Here is a 20662-nt window from a genome sequence, read left to right as displayed (position 1 = left end):
TAATAAATACCCAAAATTCAACTAGTGCCTATATCCCTATGTTATGCGTGTAATATTGACTGGCTTTGCTTATGACTCGTGAATGAGATAACTAGTCTAAATATTTGAGCTATTTGTCCTTACAAAATGTTGTTGGGGATTAAATGTGTTCACAAAATATACGGGAAGTAAAAAGTGTGTACCTATTCTAATAGGTGTAAGATATTAGTTATTTATTATAGAAAAAAACATTTAATATTCCATTTAAAAGTATTTACAGAAGTTAACGGAATTTAATTTTTAAAGTTACCTTTCTTCTTAACGGTGGTTCAATATAAGGATATTGTTGAGTTGTTAATAACTTATGTGGTCTAAATAAAGAAAGGTCCAATTACATATATGTTTAATGTAATAATTTATTTTACCGTGGAACGATTTCTTATTCTATCTAACATTGGCATTGAAATATTCAAAGCAGAACTGTCTTCAAACATTTTATCAGCTGCATCCACTTTTGTATTTCAATGAACCCATTGACTAAATGCCCTCCAATGCCATAGTACGTTTTTGTTAATCTGACCAATTCCAGGTCTTGGACTAAAGAACCAAAAAAACCTTAGATTTTTCAAAGAACGATGAAGACTAGTTCCCCAAAACCTGTTTTGTAACATGACAAAATGCATATTTACAGAACTGTTACGGTTGCAGAAGACTTCTTTATTTTGCTGTAGCCCCCAAAAATTCCTGCTTATATTAAAGTACAAGAACGTCAAACTCACGTTACGGCAAATGTTTCTATAATTACTTTCAGTATGATTCAGACAGTAACAATTAGCATAAACCCCATTTCTAATTATTTACAAGTTACAAGAAGGTATCTTTAGAAATTCACTCTGATATGGTGCATATTGATGTAAATATTATTTACATTAATATTTTTTGTCGCATACACCATGAACTCACTATAACCATTTATTGGCTTGTAATCGGTGGGAGGGTAGAGTTCACATTTTCATTGAAATCGGCAGTACCAAAAAAGTGATCGTCCCATACTGAGGCTGCCAGCAAATAATGGTGTAATTGTTTTGGGTGCCAGCTTGCGTTGCAAAGGGGCTAATTTTTAATCATATGTAAGGCTTAAAAGTTTTTGGATTAACAGAGGAATTGTAATATGATTATACCTATTCTACTTATTTTGACTAGTTTTGTCAAAATATTTGTAACAATAATTATGGAAATACCGCTCAATTGTTGCCACTGTTTTCACTTGTTAAATAATCTGGCTACTTAGATTTCCAGCTCATATAATTGCGCTCATTTTGTTGTTGGGTTCCCTGCCAGGTGAATAAAGTAAATATTTATGGCCCTTTTTTACTGAGCGCGCTATATCAGTAAAGTAAAATGCACTTAATTGTTTACCCCCTAGCACTAAGGAACTAGAAAATGTTAGATTTTCATTTGTCATTGAAACATAAGCCTATATTACTAATATTTTAAAATGCATTTTTGTTTCTGTTCAACGTTACATTCATTACAAATGTAGCTTACTTTCTAACATTTGAGACGCTGAATAGTAGGTCACAAATACTAATTTATGTGTTGCTAAAACAATACTGATGTATGGATACACAAAAATTGTTCTTGTTTTGTGCAGGTGATGGTGACAGTAGCGTAATGAAGCAGCTCATTGCATGCCAACCGTACGGACCAAACTTTCACATTGAAAAAATTGAATGCAAAAATCACATAATCAGAAACTACAGCAAAAGGCTTAGAGATGTTGCATCTAAAACCAGAAATGTATCTGGTTCTGTACCTTTAGTGGCGAGACGTATTTTGGATTCGGACCACCAACTGCGTCTTCGTGTGGCAGTAACAAGTGCTATTAAGCACAGAAGTACTGAAAATTTGCCTTTGCGAGATAAGATTAGTGAATTAACAAAGGATATCCACAATGGGCCTTCTCATGTGTTCGGAGACCATGGGAAATGTCACGAAAGAGGTTATTTTTGCAAAGGGCCAAAGGATGGTGAAGTGTGTGTAGTAGAGGACCTAAAATCGGTTGGTATGTGGGATGAAATAATGGCAGCAAAGAATCTCGTCGCTCACCATGCCAGTAGCCTCATTCATAATGTTTCTACCAATGACGTGGAGAGGTTTAACTCCGTTCTCTGCAAATTTGTCGGAGGAAAAAGAGTAAATTTTTCGCTACGTGGTGGGTACGAAACAAGAAGTAATCTCTGTGTTATAGAACATAATACTAAAGGAGATACACAAAAACTTATTACAAAACAAATGACGAGTAAAAGCCCAGGTTTTTTCTGTAAAAGCAACATACAGAACAAACAAAGATCTGCAGAAAAAAGGAGAAAGCGGCTCCAAGAAAAACCGAAAAAAATTAAACGTAGGCGATTAGTAATGACTGGGCCAGATTGTCACTATGGCAATGTGAATGCAGAACCTGAAATGACTAAAGAAGAATTACAAAGACAAAAGCAAAACTTTTTGGTAAAACTTAGCCTTGATGAATGCGAAAGAAATTCTCTTCAGACTAACACTACAGCTCAAATTAACTCTCAGCTTTGGTTGGCAGAACGTTCTAAACGGTTAACAGCATCTTCTTTCGGCCGTATTTGTAAATTGAAATCATCAACACCAAGATCAAAAACTCTTATATCTTTAATTTACAGCAGATTTCAAGGATCGGTCGCCACAAAATACGGATTGGCCAAAGAACCTATAGCCCTAGAACAGCTAGAAAAAACTCTCGGCAAAGCGATTACAGCATCAGGATTGTTTGTTGACCAAGAGATGCCTTGGTTAGCAGCTACCCCGGATGGTCTGATTGGCGAAGATTCAGTTGTCGAGGTGAAGTGCCCTTTTTCAGCATCACGCCTTACTCCAGAAGAAGGTATACAACAAAATAAAATAAAATTCTGTCGTCTTGAAAATGGGGAACTGCGCCTGAAAGAAGACGACAGGTATATGTATCAAGTACAGGGACAAATGCATATTGCTCAAAGACAGACGTGTTATTTCGTAGTGTGGACTCCCTTGGGCATGCTTGTCCAAAAAATTGAGCGAAGTAAATCATTTTGGGAAGGAAAAATGGTAAAAAAGTTAAACGACTTTTACATAGAATTTATGCTCCCTGAACTTGTGGATCCGCAATATCCGAAAGGATTACCTGTGCGTGACATAAAAAATTAATGTACACAGTTTTGAAACAAAAGTTTCTTGACAAATTGTATTTTGTTGAAGTGTGGATTTTTATTTTCAAGACATAGTCACATATGATTTATTTCTAACTAAACATTTGCATATATTACATTTATGTACTTATTGTTTAATTCCGTTACATTTGTTACAACTGAGTAATGAACTTGGTGTGTTCGCTCTTTCCCCTGTGTGTATATTTGTTGTGGACATGTTTTATACATATTGTTATTTCATGAATTTGTTATAAATAATTTAAATTTTTATAAATACTAAAGTCTTAACTTATACAAAAGCATTTAAGATTTTGTTTTAACTAAGGTAACTTTTAAGTAAACTTCACATAAATGACAGCATAAAAATACAAATATGTTCTAGGCAGTCTCAAATAGGTATGATTCTTAGAAAATTAACATTGTATAGCTGATGAATTAAAAAAAAAATCTTATATAATACCACTACACAAAATTTTATTTCCATTATAACTTTCATTGTAAATATATAAAATTAAAAAAAATGGCAAATTTATGAATGCCGCCGTAATCATTGAAAACGATTCACTATTAGCTGCGAGTTTGTGATAGCCCATTTCACGCGGGTAAGCGGACTTCGTTTGATGCAGTGCGAGTCTCAGAAATATGCTACATTTTCGCTCGAAATACAAAGATAATACGTGATCAAAATTGTTTGTCCATGAATTTTAAATTAAAACGATTCTTTAATAAAATACTCGATGATACACGTCGGAAAGTAAGATATTGTCAGTAACTTAATTTACACCAGTCCTGAACTGAAACTGCTGTTTAATAATTTGAGTGCGATCATTGTGTGTGTGTGTGTGTGTGTTGGTGTGTGTGGGTGTGTCATGATATGTTGTCCACTTAAATTTTTTTGTTTGTTATAACTGGTTCTCGTAGTTAATTTTATATTTATTCGGCTGTCTTTTACACTTGAAAGGCAATCATAAATAATTTTTGTTAGAGCGTAAGCCTATTGTCAATCTTAGCAAGCTTGTTCAACTAATAGTAAAAAGCCGAGACTCGTACGAGGGTTATTTTTTTTTCAACCTCCGATCGGCTGTAATAAAAAAACGGGAATGAATTGGGAAATTATTTTAATGTCAAAAGAAATGTACATCTTTACTCTATTTTTTCACATAATCACCGTGCAGATTGAGGCATTTGTCGTACCGATGCACTAGCTTTCCAATACCCACTGCATAAAATGATGCCTCCTGCCTATTCAGCCACGTTTTAACAGTGCCCTGCAGTGTGATTACAGTTTCATTTCTCCATGGCATGCCCATTAATCGATACCCTAATCGCTCGTACACGAATCGACACGTCTCGTAGTGTTTACCCCCTTCCACCAACCATGTGGAGCGGCCAACTCACACCTCAGTTGAAGCTTGGTTATGGGAATGTCAACATGGCTGCAACGATAAACTGGCACCGAGTGACTATCACCTTTTCCCCACGTTGAAAAAGTGGCTTGGAGGACGACGCTTCAACACCAATGATGAACTGCAGAGCACTGTTAAAACGTGGCTGAATAGGCAGGAGGCATCATTTTATGCAGAGGGTATTGGAAAGCTGGTGCATCGGTACGACAAATGCCTCAATCTGCACGGTGATTATGTGGAAAAATAGAGTAAAGATGTACGTTTCTTTTGACATTAAAATAATTTCCCAATTCATTCCCGTTTTTTTATTACAGCCGATCGGAGGTTGAAAAAAAAATAACCCTCGTATATTACAGTTCATAAAAACATATATAGATTAAACTAATATTGACTTAAATTAAAAAAACTAGTTGATACAACTAGGAATATTTAAGCTAATATCTAGATTGAATTATAAAATCTAGAGCCGCGCGAGTGCTGTTGATGTAGTTAGATACTTTGGGCCCTTTTTTTGTCAAACGATTTGTTTTTATATTTTATTAATCTATATTTAATTTAAAACTTTTGTGTTAAAAGTTATAGTTTTACCTTTATCCATGTTGTTCATATTTTCGCCTAAATTTTTCTTATGGTAACTTGTAATAAAATTACAATATTGAAGGGTTTTCGTTGAATTTAGTACACATTGTACCTTTTGTTTGTATTAACAAAACAACTGTATTTGTCTTATATAGGATAAATGACACATGAATACACATATAAATGTTTTCAATTACTCACTAGATTACACTGTGTTAAAAATAAATGAAATGTATTAAATGATTACAATATAATTTTTAAAAAACATTCATGGATTTGTAAAATAACTGTACTTACAACTATTAGGTTCTGAATAATGTTAATTTGTATTTTTTTTCTATTGTATATTACGCAAATCGACGCAATGAATAATATTTTACTATGAAAGAGTTCATTATTATAACTTACTAGATATTTTGTACGAAATATATCGCTCGACGTAAACATAACCTACTTTTGATCATTATAAACAAAAATAAAATGATTATTCTAATATGAGTAACTCATCTACGAAAAAACCACAATTTATTTAACTTGCTTCCACTTACACAGAATTTGTCCTTCCTATTGCATGTTTTCACCAATTTACTACACATATCATTATTCTTTGGATAGGAGAAATATATATTTTATTAAATAATATTTATTATGTTTCGAGAAACTGTGAAATCCGTACGCTTCATAGTCTAGCATCTTGACTACATGTAGCTCATACGATTATACATCAACAATCAGAAAGGTCCTCGCGAGACGTAAATGAAATGGATAGCCTTGGAATAAGAGCTCCGTCTGCAACCAAGGAGCGGTGGCGTGGGAGCTGTTAGGGGGAGAGGGTGGAGAGAGGAGCATGCACGCGGTATCATCTGTCTTTCTTTCCGCCGTGAGAGCACAAGTACTGGTGGTTTGGAAACACCCTACTACGGTGGTGACTCTCCTTTGGAGGGGAAAAATGGATGGCACTCCCGCTGTGCGAACACTGCTGCAGCCGCCTAGTTCCAGTACCGACCGCTGTCGCCCGGCAAGGTCGCTCAGCCAGCGAGTGAAATTTCGGGATGTGCTCCCAGGTAGGCGGGCGCCTTAAAACACATGTTACCAATTACACTAAAACATGATGAAAGTTACAATATGAAAGTTATTCAGTCTTTCACAAGATTCTCGACGATAACAATTAATTGGCTACTGGAGCCGAAAACTGCGTGCCAATATTACGCGGTCCTTAAACTGGACATGGCCTTACGTATTACGTTAAAAATCCCTAAAGGGAATTAAATATTAAGTTAAGTGTCGCACGAAGTATCGTGCGACTTAAGTGGGGTCGGCGCCGAGCTAATTGAAAGGTTTGTAGAAACTTACACTATTGCTGAAATGTTGATGAGAAACTAGAAGTGCTGGCCCGACGTTCGCGAAGCGTCCGACCCCTGTGAGCCCCCGATCCAGACTGAGCGCGAGACCGCCCGGCGGCCTCGCGCCTAAACGCGTGAAACGCGGGAAAACCGACCCGACCAGTTTTGGACTTAGAAACAAATTACACAACATATGCTTATAAGACAATTAGACATAATTACCCTTACATGAACCCTTCTTTTAAATTGTTATTAATTTGGTTGTTCTAATTAACAAAATAATCAAGAGTTTAATTAGGCGCATTGCCACACCCGGCCGGGCGCTGTCGTCGTCGCGGCGTTCGTTGCGGTGCACTTTCTTACACTTTGTGAAGATCACGCTCGGGCGTGTTCGTCGCACTTCGGAGCCAGTGTTGTTGTGGCATAACGACCTTTGCGGACCAGAGGGAGCACCGGCGGTTGGCGTCAGTACATTAAGTCACCTGGTACAGTACGCTGTCACGTAACTGGCCGTATCATCGTCTACCTTCTCATCTCCGCACGCACAGCCCTCGAATGGTGGTACTGAATTCACGGATTACATAATTCCCTGGAAATACCCCACCGAGTGTTGCAGGCTACCCTGAGATTATGAGTAGAGGTGATGCAGGCGCGTGGCGTGTCTGGATGTAGCGGATACTGATTCTCTGGACGGTGAAACAAAGGAATACTTCAATTAATTACCGTAGAATGGGGATACTTGCAATGGTGGGGTAACTTGCAACAAAACTACAGGTAAATATATTTTGTGTGTTGGCTACCATGATTCAGTTCGATGTGTACATGTTTCTATTGCCATTTGTTTACAAATGTCTGTTGCAGCTTGTACATGTTGTTTTAGGCGGTACTTATTGTTTTGTGCATTTGTTTTTCATAAATAAATATTATTATTGAAAATCTGCAAAAAGTAACATCTGGAAACTTCCTGTAGAAGTTCTTAGAAGTACACATCTAAAGACATTGTAAGGTATGTATGGCTTTAATGTAGTGTCAAGAAGTGTATCCTATAGTCATACCATGCAATGATAATTCGTTTTCTGTCAGTTGGCTTTTTTATGAATTTGTGATTCCAGTGGGGTAACTTGCAACCCAGACACACCCACTTTTGTTATCAATTAAAACCTAAAATACAACCTTCACATATGTTTTTCTGTAATTATTACATACCTACCAACTTCATATTAATTCCCCTGTTAGTTTAACTTCGGAATGTTGCCCTTTTATGTAGGTAAATGTAAAGGCTATGTAATTTTTTTTTTTTTTGTGTTTTAGGTTATGGCCAGAAAACACAAGAAAGTTCCAGGACATCGTAGTTATGCCAATTTTTCGAAGGAAAGCCTTTTAGCTGCAATAGAAGATGTAAAAACAAAAGGCCTTTCATACAGACAAGCTGGTGAAAAGTATGGAATCACTGGATCAACAATCTACAGGGCGTTCAAAAAGAAGCACCCCAAAAGTTATGGAAGACCTGCAGTGCTGACAGAAGATGAAGAACGTAAGCTGGTTCATGGGATTTTATTGGCGAGTGATTGGGGGTTTCCATTTGACAAGTTGGATATTTGTTTACTTGTTAAAAGCTTTTTAGATAATGAGGGGCGAACAGAACTTAGATTTAAAAAAAATATGCCAGGTAGGGATTGGTATCTTTCTTTTATAGGAAGGCACAAGAAAATTCTGTCACCACGATTTTGTCAGAACATTACGAGAGCAAGGGCTGGTGTTAGCAGAGAAGTTCTAGAGAAATATTTTGCTAACTTACAGATCTCTTTGCATGGAGTAAAACCAAACATGATCGTCAATTACGACGAAACCAATATGACAGATGATCCGCAAAGAGCAAAGGTGGTGGTTAGACGGGGGGCAAAGTACCCAGAACGTGTTATGGATCACTCCAAAGTTAGCGTTTCTGTGATGTTCTCAGGAACAGCATCAGGCATTGTATTACCACCCATGATTGTTTACAAGTCTGAGCACCTGTATGATACATGGATGGAGAACGGACCAAAGGGTACAATATACGGGTGCTCCAAAAGTGGGTGGTTTGATGGTCACCTATTTCAAAAATGGTTTTGCAATATAGCATTGCCCTATTTCCGATCTTGCGATAAAGGAGGTGGAAATTCTCCAAAAGTCTTGATTGGGGACAATCTTGCTAGCCATCTGTCCATGCCAGTCATTGAAGAATGCAGGAAACATAACATTAAATTTGTTTTACTGCCACCAAACAGCACACATATTTGTCAGCCTCTCGATGTAGCCTTTTTTCGTCCTCTGAAAATTAAGTGGCGACAAACTCTTGCAGAGTTCAAAGCAAAGTACAAGGGGACAATACCAAAAAATTTATTTCCCAGATATTTGAATGCAACACTGGAAAAATTGGAAAATGCTTCGCAAAATTTATGCTCAGGGTTCAGAGCAACTGGCTTGTATCCGTTCAATCCGCAACAAGTTTTAAATAAACTTCCAGCTGAGAATGAAGATTCCTCTGCCAACTCAACAGCAGATGGCTCTTGGTCTGAAGCATTCATTGAGGTTCTGCGAGAAGCCCGATTTGGCCAGTCATCAGCCCCTCGAGTTCGCAAGAGAAGGGTTGTTAATGTTAATCCTGGTCTAAGTGTAAATGGAAGTTTAGAAGATACCAGCATTGACCAGGACCCTTCTTCAACTTCAGCTCCTTCAACTACAGCTTCTTCAACTTTAGCTTCAACTTCAGCTCCTACAACTTCAGCTCCTACAACTTCAACTCCATATGCAAAGGCTAGAACATGGTCCAAGTTTTCATCAGAATCTGTGGATTTTGAAATGACAGATGTGCATCAGAATGCAGAAAGTGAACATGAGACTGCGAACTTCTGTCTTATCAAAACCGGTGACTTTTTATTGGTGAAGTTAATGTATGATAGCAGATCAAATAAGGCAGTTCAAAGGTTCTTTGTTGCTAAAGTCTTGGAAAAGAATGAATCTGTTGTTTATTGTTCTTTTCTCCGTAAAAGTGCTAAGGCCGAAAAAGTATTTCTCTTCCCATCAGTGGAAGATACCTTTAATGTGATGAAAGAAAACATTGTGAAAATATTGAGAGAACCAAGAGTAGTACGAGGACGACATATTTTTACAGAGTATTTTACTGAACAAATTCAATGAACTCACCTGATTCATAACATGCATTGTTAATTTTTTTTTTATGGGTTTACTGATCAGTTTCTTGTGACATTTGGTTTCTATTTTATTGCATTTTTACTTAAATATAGTATTTAAATATTCCAACTGTTGCAAGTAACCCCACATAAGTGTTAACTTGTAATTCCTAAATGATTTAGTAAGTGTTGCAAGTTACCCCACTGATGGGGTTACTTGCAACAGCTATATTTTGTCATTATTCGTGAAAACTATTTTGGGTAAAAACATTTTGTGCATATCATTGTATTCTACATGCATATATTATGTACCATGTCTATATTTATCCCATTAACATGAGTCTGGCATAGTGTAATATATTGTTGAATTCATTCTCTGTTGCAAGTATCCCCATTCTACGGTAGTTAATAAATGGCCTAGGTGAAACACTGGAATTACAAAACTATACGTGGCTGATGGCTAATCTAATGCTAACATTGATACTGGGGTATAGAGTCTGACATGGAAACGTCCTGTGGGTCGGGATGAATCTGATACAGATTACTGCTCAGATGAAATTAACATAATTACCGAGAGTCCATCCTCGTGGTGGCGCGGGGTCACGTAATGATGGGCGCGGGCGTGGCGGTACCGGGGCACGGAAACTCACTCGCGACAATGCCACGTCCCAGGAACTGATTCGTTAGTAAGTCACTGTTCGCGTTTGGCACAACACCGCCCCGCGTAGGCAAAGTTCAAATCTCCTGATGGAGGAATTATGGCGTGAAGTGCGGGCACATCGATGTGCTGCCGAAAACAATAAAAATTACGTATTACGCGAAACGACTGATGGCTGAGTCACACACAATTAATAAAGAACCGCACGTCACGTACGGTCGATTTAGGGCCGGCCGTGGAGCAGATGAAAACAGATTGCAAGATTTACCTATGGAAGCTACATGTTGGTTTTGGCGCGAAGATTGAAGGCTCCACGTGCGCGGAGCTGCCGGCCCTGGTGAGTGCTGGATGGCGACTAACTCCTCTCCCTGGCAACCCGGCCAGGGAGGGCTTGATTTCCCGCGGAAAGTTGTGGAGCGCGGGAAGATGGTGATGAGCAGTTTTGTGTCACTCAACATGTAATAATTATTCATGAATATTAATTACATTAAAAGTTTTAGTTATTTCTCTTAATGATAATTGCATGTGCACTATGTTTCGATTGCGCATCGCCACACCCGGCCGGGCGTGTCGCTTAAAACAGCTGGCTGTGACTAGTGTCACGCCGTTCGATGAACTGCCTTACCCTACTCTACTTGGCACACGCGGGCGTGTTCGTTACACTTGTCCTAATACAGCTGTTGAGGACACATAACGGCCTGTGCTCTCAGAGGGAGCACCGACCACCGACAGGCGGCATCATAGTTTAATACAAGGCTGTGTTTTCCTGGCTCTTTTTTCTTCACCAAGAACGCGGGAGTCACATTTATTTAGTAAACATGTTTGGGATTAATCACATACTTTCCTTTCAATGATAATTTATCAACAATACCTGAAATTGTGCGAGCAAATCATAACAAAAAAGGTGAATAAAAAAAATTGATAGACATGTTTGTACAGGCATTTAAAATATATCTTTAGGAGATTGATGCAAAACGGAAATTTACATTTGTTAGATGGTTATAAAATGAAAGTTTTTCAATATAACATAATTTTAATATAAATGTACAAAAAAAATTATGTTGCTGTTACATTACTTGTCGGCTGTTTCGGATGTAAGGGAGAAAATTAAGTGAAACCAAATAATCTAGAGCTACTACAATATTTGGTTTTCCGAAATCACATAGAAAGAGATAATGTTAGAGAAAGATAGAAATCAATGACGTGAGAGTGAGAGCGCAAGAAATCAGGTTGTGTTTGGGATGGTGACATAAACTCTGAAAGAAATGTTTACGTTTTCTAGAAATTACGTTTGTGCAAAAATTCACTACAGTAAAAATGAAGTTTTATAACAACTGAAGTCAATAAGTAATTTTTCCGATGATGCCATCTCTCAGAAAAAGGGTTGCGGGGTTTATACGTCAACTGTCCGTCAATAACCAAGCAGAAAATGTGATTGTGGAAAAAGACGAATCGTCTAGTTCCTCATCGGGTTGCTTTATCCAGAGGTATCTTAGTGGGTAAGTTATCTTTACGTGCGGTTTTTATTTTTCATGCTTTAAATCAGCGATATACTGCAATTTTCGGGCGTGTCCTTGGCTAGCATTACAGTTATCATTATTTAGAGACGTGCTGGATTATAATTTTTTGTGTGCTGTGATGCATTATTATTCCTCTCGTGGATAAATAGATCCTGGACGTAGCAAAAAAACTCTAATTTCACAATACAAACAAATCTTGTCAGGTCTTATAAAAATTTTCCTATAAGTAGTACCTATATATTTTACACAATCTTAGGACTTAACTAAATTAAAACAGCAAGCATCGTGTACCACAGAATCGATCATGCAGGATCATGCCATCAGGATCAAGGGATACTTTGATATGTGATACAGAACAAGTACAGAGGAAATGAGCAGTAGACTGAGATTGCTTGAGGATGACTGTGTGATATATAGAACTGTGGAGGAAGCGGCACACTTGCAGGATGATTTGGAGTAGTTGGAGGGTTGGTCGAGGGCGAATGTAATGGAGATTAAAATAAACAAAACAAAGGTAGCTAGAAACACAAGCAGAAGAAAGGTAGCTAAAGCATAGGACTACAAATACCTGGGAGTGACTCTACAGAGTGGCCTGGGTTGGGGAAAGCAGGTGCAGTGGGTAGTAAAGAAGGGGAGGAGGGGGCTGGGGCTGATTAGTAGGACACTAAAAGGGACAGGAAGGAAAGTAAAAGAAAAGGCGCATTCCACGTTGGTGGAGCTGATGGTGGAATATGCTGCATTAATTTGGGACCTGTACCTGGGGAAGAAAATTAAATAGCTGTAAAGGGTACAAGGCAGGGCAGTAGATGAGTGATGAGTATGTGGAGGAGAAGGGAAGGCGGAGAGGGAGATATGCATAAACCATTAGTGATGATGGGGCTAGTGTGGGAGAAAAGTAGAAAGACTGGTGAAACTGTTTTAGGTGATTTTAAGGGAAAGGGGGATTCGGAAAAGCTGGTAGATAGGTTGAACAGAACGGTGTATAGAAATCGATGGCATGATGAGTAGAAGATCCAGACGGTGTACATACTTAAATTTTCGTAAAATATTGGATTATCATTTTTTTTTTTTCAATTTCGTTTGGAAATCTTTCACTTTAGTTACCTATTATTCACCTTATTTATGAGAAGTCGCTACTTTCAAAATATATCTATTTAAAATTTTTGCTTCACGCTTCAGCCTTTAATGTTACTAACAATAATAGTTTTGTATCATGTATCCTTATAATTATGGCATGATCCTGTATTGGTTACAACAAAAATTGAGCTGTTACAATAAATAATTATTATATTATCAGATCAAATAACAAAAATACAAACAATGTGGAAAGTAAAAAAAAAAATTAAATATCTGATTTTTATTTGATCTGATAATACAATCATTATTCATTGTAACATCACAATTTTTGTTGTATCCAGGTCTTTCAAAGTACAAAATTAAAACAACAAGCATCATGTACCACAGGATCAATGTATTCAGGATCATGCCTTTATGATTAAGGAATGGACTTCTATACGCAATACGAAACTATTAACTATTAACTGTTAACTTTCCAGCATTGTATACATAATTACATTATAATTATTTGGCATTAGAAGTGAACATGAAGATATTATAGGTTGACAATGAACCTAGTAAAATTGATTTTGACGTGACGTCTAATAAATCGATGAACGCCGGCTGCAAGCACGAAAAAGAATGACTCATTGTCCCGTTACGCACATTGTCCCATTACGCTATGTTCCGTAACGCTCATTGTACGCTTGCGCTGCATCTATCTCTCTTCCACTCGATTGGAACAACCATCGATTTGACTTTTTCGAGGCACATTAAACTTCAAACACTTCCATTCGTTTCCTACTTTTCCTATCATCGTCCTATCCTTAACAGAATAACACAGATTGGAAGAAGTTAAATAGCAAACATGTATAAAGGTTATAGTTCAAATAATCTCTTCGTTAAAGTAATAAACATATTTGAATTAATGAGTGCAAGTAAAAGTGAAGTTATCAATTAAATTGTAGATTTCATTTCAGTCCTTCTTTGTATCCTTACAAAATATTGATAATTCAATAAAAATGATTCAATTTTATTCATAAAAGTATGCAATCATTTTATCAATGTTTTGTTTTGACGTCACGTTAAACTATCGTCCGTAAACCGACTTTACAGACAACCAATTTTTTTCAGTAAGGTATTTTTGGTGTGGAGTGCTGGGATGGACATAATTCTCGTCTTGAATGTTTTAATGTGAAAACTTGTAAAAAGTAGTTAATGTTGGTAGTTAATGTTGCACGTGTGCCAGCGCTGAGGTTAAGGACCTATATGATGCAGTGGTATGATGCTGGCCTCTCACTCTAGTAGATCCCCGCGTGAATCCTTATCCAGCCATCCTGATTCAGGATTTGTGTATAGGTAACTAAAGTAAATGGTTTTCAAACGAAATTTAAAAAAAAAATGATAAGCCAATATTTTAATAAAATTTAAGTACATATTATTAAAATGTAACTAATATAACCTGCAAACCGAACAAAAAAAATTTCTAAATGTGTTTAAACGTCTATTTTTTTTTCCAGTGTGTTTCGCCAGTAACTAGGTACTAAATTTACTTCATGCAACAGTTTTTTTTAAATCTTAATTACTTATTAGTTTTTTTTGTTCAGGGCTTATAAGACAATTTACTAAACAATGAAGTTCAGGGTGAACACGAGCCGGGAAAAAACATTTTCATTGTGACATTTAAACAAACGGCACAAATGCTGGTCCTCGCCATAAGCCACGGCTGAATCCTTCCCCAGTCCAGGGGTGCCGCCTAGGGGGGTGGGGGGGTTGGGGGACGAGCGGGACCGGACTCCCCCCCCCCTCCCAGGGCTAAAAAATTTTTAATATTGAATTCATAAAATGAAAAAAAAAAATTTTAGTATGATATTAAAATTAATTCAATGACATAAGCATAAATGTTTAATTAAACAGTAATTTTTAGATAGCCTTAATAGGCAATATTGAACACGTATTTTTCCAAAATTTTGCCCAAGGGAGGACCCCCGGACCCCCCCCCCCCCTGCCTGGCTGGGGGGGTATTCCATACCCCCCGGGCCCCCCGGAAAGGCCCTAGCCTTCTGCCTGACCCCCCCCCCCCCCCCCCCAACCAGAGCAAAATCCTGGGCACGCCACTGCCCCAGTCCACCGCGGACAAGACGGGGAGAGCGTGCTCAGCGCACGGGCGGTGTCCCTTGTGCAGCCGCGACGTGCGGCAGAACGAGCCAGTCATCCTGCACTCGCGCAGCCCCCAGGAGCTGCCGCGCAAGGCGCTGGGCTCGCTGGCGCCCGACGCGCAGGCGGTGTGGGCCGCGGTGACGGGCCCCGACGGGGGGCTGACCACCGTGAACCGCAGGCAGCGGCACCTGTCCACCAGCGACCCCGACGTGGACTACATCGACATCCTGGAGCAGCAGGGCGACCAGGCCAGGGACACAGGTACCTACCGGCCCCTGCTCTCGCTCATTCACACCAGCATACACTCCGTTACAGACGAGGTGTCGAGTTTCGCCCGAGTGTTCTTAAGACTTTCACAGCTGAATATTATTCTTCATTTATTTTTATTTGTAACATGCCACAACCAATAGCTCACAAGGTTCCAACGGTGGGCACAACATGTAGGGCAAGTACGAAACAAATACAGTAACAGGCACAAAAAACTGGAACAAAACAATCATAAGAATACATAAATAGTAGGACAAAGACAAAGACAAGACATAACAACATACAATAATATCCATGTGAATGCTTGTATTCTATTAATTACTTGAACTAACAAAAAGTTTCATGAGAGTAACATGGTTAAATTAACATATATATATATATAAATTTTTTAGATTAATTAAAAATTACAATGATATAAAATTGAAATAGGTACTACATGTAACTAAGGTAAGTACCATAAAGATAATTAATCTTTGGATGCCGAAAAAATAAAATTAACAAAATAATAATATAGATACATGGTAAGTAAGTTGGTGCTACACGAATCAGTTTTGTTTTGTTTATTACGTCACGTTATTCAGCTGTCGAAAGTTTCGAATGTTGGCTGAAGGTGCATGTCGAAACATGTTACGTCTTGAACAGAGTGTGCACACACCCTGTTCGGTTGGCAACATATCAAGTAAAGTGTTACTTACTTAACATCTTACAAAAACTTAGGTTTCTGAAAATGTGTGGCTGCTAATATTGGTTAATTTTCGATTATGCTCATTATAATAAAATTTAGTATGATAGAAAAATTTTTATGTCTTCAATAATCTAACAATCCGTTTCACATTGCTAGACACATACCTACTTATACTAGAATCATGACTATGCTATTTAGACGTGTGGGGCGGAAGGCTAAAGAAAGTAAGTATATTTTGAAAATAGCTACGATACCAAAAATAAAATTTCTAAACATATAAGTTACATTTTGTACTCTACTATGTATTTTTCATGTATGATATATATCAAATGCATGCTTATGCATTAAAAGTAACTACCGACAGTTATTCTCAACGAAGTTAAGTGACTCAAATAACTTAATTTTAGTAATTAATTTTATTTAGTGCATTGTGAATGAATGTTTTGAGAACCATATATTTTGTAGATGGGTAGTGGCTTCATAGGATGAACATAAAAAAATTTAATTTAAAACACTACCAAGTGTATATACCAATTAGCATGTCATATTTAGCTTTGCTGAAGCTTTCGTACTATTGCTTTCAGTGAATTTTAATAATCAGTTTTGAGTACTACAGAATAGAAACTAAATACAAAAACAAGCTATATTTATATATGAATACACTCTATAGCACAAAGAAAGATTTAACCAAGTTAAAAACATAGACAAATCCTTTATACATATTTATCAAAACTTTAAATTCACATAGATCACTGAAAAGCTGTTGTAACTTTTTTTTTTAACGCCACTGAAATTAAGTATAGGAAATAGGAAGCTACCTATATATTTTACATGATTAGTTGGGTCACAGTTCCTTTGTAAATATTGTAAATTAGAATCAATTAACTGTTAACTGGCAGAAAAAATGTTTTGTAGGAATGTGAAATGAAGCTTCTGCTATCTTTACTGCAGCTTTCGAAACTGTTGCAACATTGTTTGTAAATTGTATGAATGTAAAGTGAAGGGAAGATGTGAACTTAACTTTGAAGCATATTAAGTCAATAGGTGTAAGTACAATCAAGTATTTGTAGTGTGTAATTATGCACTGGTGATGGTGGTGATGGCCACATGCTTAATATTAATAGATAACATGTATAAGGTACGGGCTTTAACTAATATGTTTATTATTGCTTTGCTTCTGGGCTTGTAACCAACGATCCTGCTTTCGGTGACGGTGCTCGGGGAATTTTTTTTTTTTTCCCCCGCACGCCTCGGCTTCCTCAGTGTCGTCGAGCGACTGCGTCTTCAGCCGCGGCTACGACCGCTGGTTCACCATCCGGCCCCCCTCCCGCCCGATAGACAACTCCGTGATGCACATCCGTGCGGCGGGCTCCGTGTTCAGCGTGGGCAAGCGCTCGGTGCACACCAGCGTGACGGACCTGCGGGCGGGCGGCGGGGGGAAGGCCAGGAACGCGAGCCTCGACTTCGAGCTGGCGGGGGGCTACGGCGGAGTCCCGGACGAGAACCTGAACCTGGAGTCGTCGAGCGCGATCGAGGGGGGCGAGGGGGGCGGCCCGAGGAACGACAACCGCGAGTGGCCGCCGCAGACGAAGCACGGCGAGGGCGGGCCGGGACTGGGCACGGCGGACGTGCTGATGTTGGACCCGCCGGCGGGCGCCGTGGAGCTGAACGGCAACAAGGGCGACCTGCCGGAGCTGGTCGCGGGGGAAGAGGAGGAGTGCGTCGACGACGAAGGCATAGACATGGACCTGGTGATCCCGCCCCCGGCCGAGTACGCCTCCAACTGCTCGTCGTCCGGCGCCAGCCCGGGGTTCACCCCGATCAGGAAGTCGAAGAGCGCTCCCCCTCCCCTGTCCGCGCAGGAGGCGGGGGTGGGTCTGGGGCACAGGAGGTTGGGTGAGTGGGTCCCCTGCTTGCTGCATCCGAGCATGCTCTGGCTGCTTGTGTCGGCACCTGCGCGCATTCAGTAGTTACATTCCCGTGATTCAGTTCCACTTGCATATCACTCTTCAGTTTCCAGCACAGTCCCTCTTGATGTGGATTTAAACCATTCAGATGTCTGAAAGTGACTTCCGTCAGCTACCAGTGGGCACGTTCAGCAGACAAAGAGCTGCAGCAGTATTTCACGTGTTTTGTCTTGAAGTCGCCCTGTGGAAAAACACTTGCTGTGATGCTGCTGCAAGCATGCAATTTGTTTTAACTTAATTTGTGGTCCTAAGGGAGGGCGATAGGAGTGATTTAACCCCCCCCTCTCCCTCTTTCCTTAAACTCCCATAAACATTTTAGTTTATGTCCTAGGTGGAACAGACCCTTTTACATTGCATTACTCTATTTAAAATTAAAGAAACTATAAAAAATAATTTTTATAGAAATTTTGTGTTGAGTTTATTCTTCTTTTATCTGAGGAATCTAATGCAAGTCAAAAATACCATTTCAAATGAATACTCAAATCACTTTTTAAATAAATTAATTTAAAAAATTTAAATAGACAAATCCAAATAGAAAAGAACATACTTTTCTTTGGAATTTTTAATGACCGAGTCCCAAATCTTTTAACATATTTTGTTTTATACATTTTTAGGCCTTTATGATTGAATAATTTTTAATTTGTGAAATATTTATAGGTTGTGTTATCTTAGAAGACATTTTTATTAAAATATTTTAAGAAATTTGCTTTGTGGACTCTGTACGGTGTGTAGTTTAGTCTACTTTTTAATGCGTCAAAAATAAGTTAAATAACCTTTAAAGTAGCTATTAATTTTCAAAATTTTGGACTCCCTTTTTAACTAGGAGGAATTCCATACCAACCTAAACCCTGGTAATTTGCCCTTCCCAAAATTAAAAGCTAGGTGCACCACTGTTTCATCCAAGTAGTTCATTTGTGAACCAACAGAACCTCACTGATTAATTAGTGAAGAATTACCTGGTCCTTACTCAAGGAGGTCTACAGGTTATGAAAGTCACAAAAAAGCAGGGTTGGCTGATTCAAACCAAGTGGTTAAAAAAAAATATTTATTTTAAAGTAATGTATTTATAATAGCATTACTTAATTTTTTTAATGAAAGGTGTAATTCCACTCCTAAAACAAAAGTTCGCTCATTAATGTTTCTTGTGAGTTACAGGAACAAAAAATTGTAGACTAATCAAGATCTTATCATTTAAACTATATGAATAAATTGTAAATTATACTCAGCTAAATATTAATTTCATTTAATTAGTGAATTAGTCAAAGTGTAAAAAAAAGAGGAAATATAAAAATTTATTATTTTAAAAAATTCCTATTCTGTGGGAAATCTACAACTGTACTGTAAATCACCATTCTGTGGGAAACAACCATTCTGTGGTTAAGTTCCAGTCAGATGTGCAGATTTGCTGGACTTCAATTCTTTGATTTTATAACGTTTCTGGTTCAACATGAGTGGGATGTTCTATGGTTTTTATTTGAACCTGCCGAGAACCAAAATAACTAATGTAAAAAAAAACCTGTATTATATGTAAAAAAAAAAACCTGATCTAAACCAACCCTGCAAAATAGTAAAGAAACTGGAGGTCATGAGAAAGTTCTAAAATAAACATTGTTAGCACTGGAAGTCATCAAACTTTGATTTCTAGCAGCCTTTTGCTCACTTCAATTTATAGTTGAAATTTAAGTATAAACAGTTTGATATGGTCCACTTAAATCTTGTGTAAATTATCTCTGAAGAGATTTTAGCTTTCTAACTTTAAACCAGGCACGTTCCTGGATATATTAAATCTAATTTTATTTTACATTTGGTTGTTTTTAATTTTGCTTGTGTATGTGCGTGTGTGTATAATCACTCTGTGATACAAACAATTTGTAATAATAGTTTATTGAAAGGTCCTGAAAGACTCCTGAAAAAGATTCACAAGATATTTTTAGACACATCTATTAGAGGTGATTGATTTGAGAGAAGAATGAAGAATTGGTTGAAGAAATGAATGAAGAATTGAGAATCTTAATTTTTTATGTCTTTGCACTTTTTTTTTTACATTAAAACACTCTTAAAAATGTGCATTCATTCATTCATTAATTTGAGTAAAATTTTATGTGTTGTAACCATAATATTTAGCTCTTAAAAACCATTCAAACATTTAAAGTTTATTTAACGGAAAATAAACATACTACATATTTGAAAAAAAAATACATTGTTGCTAGCAACAACGCATTCAGCAAAATTAGGCTGGGCCCTTCCAGAATCAGACAAGAGGCGTCGCGACACGGTGCGACACCACACGATGCCTCGCGACAACTCAACACCGTCTTCTCGCAAAACCCTGTCATATTTTCATTACGTTATTTTTTCTCCACATCCTTGAAATCAAATTGTTGTCGTGGCTCTTCTTCAAAGATGGATTGTATAAAATAGGTCTTGCCTGTACTAAACATACTACTCGATCTGCAACCGTTTTCATACTGAGGAAAAAATCAACTAAAATACTTTACGAGTTAAAATTCACACACCTGTAAAGTAATAAAGAAAAGCAGTCTTTAACTAGCCGACTATAAACACACTACGGCATGCCTTTGTTTACAAATTTTTAATAGTTGTACATGCGCAGAACACTCTGCCATCAGACCGTCTGCTTGCGACCTAGTTGGAGC

General features: G+C 37.9%; 2 protein-coding genes across 2 annotated transcripts in view; both read left to right on the top strand.

The window, feature by feature from the left end:
• The first annotated feature begins 7507 nt into the window (after positions 1-7507).
• On the top strand, positions 7508-10093 carry LOC134535330 (uncharacterized). The gene is made up of 2 exons (XM_063374400.1): positions 7508-7525; positions 7831-10093. Exon 2 carries the CDS (start codon positions 7834-7836, stop codon positions 9697-9699), a length of 1866 nt encoding a protein of 621 aa, XP_063230470.1. The 5' UTR covers positions 7508-7525; positions 7831-7833; the 3' UTR covers positions 9700-10093.
• Positions 10094-11526: 1433 nt separating this feature from the next.
• LOC134535011 (PP2C-like domain-containing protein CG9801) overlaps positions 11527-20662 on the top strand; it is a 28067-nt gene continuing 18931 nt past the window's right edge. Inside the window, exons 1-3 of the mRNA XM_063373836.1 lie at positions 11527-11849; positions 15112-15347; positions 17302-17934. Of these exons, the coding sequence (XP_063229906.1) occupies positions 11710-11849; positions 15112-15347; positions 17302-17934 (1009 nt within the window). The 5' untranslated portion in view covers positions 11527-11709. The remainder of the gene's footprint in view (positions 11850-15111; positions 15348-17301; positions 17935-20662) is intronic.

Source organism: Bacillus rossius, chromosome 8, assembly GCF_032445375.1.
Source record: "Bacillus rossius redtenbacheri isolate Brsri chromosome 8, Brsri_v3, whole genome shotgun sequence".
Taxonomy (NCBI): domain Eukaryota; kingdom Metazoa; phylum Arthropoda; class Insecta; order Phasmatodea; family Bacillidae; genus Bacillus; species Bacillus rossius.
Note: the sequence above shows the minus strand (reverse complement) of the source record. Positions and strands in the feature narration are given on the sequence as shown.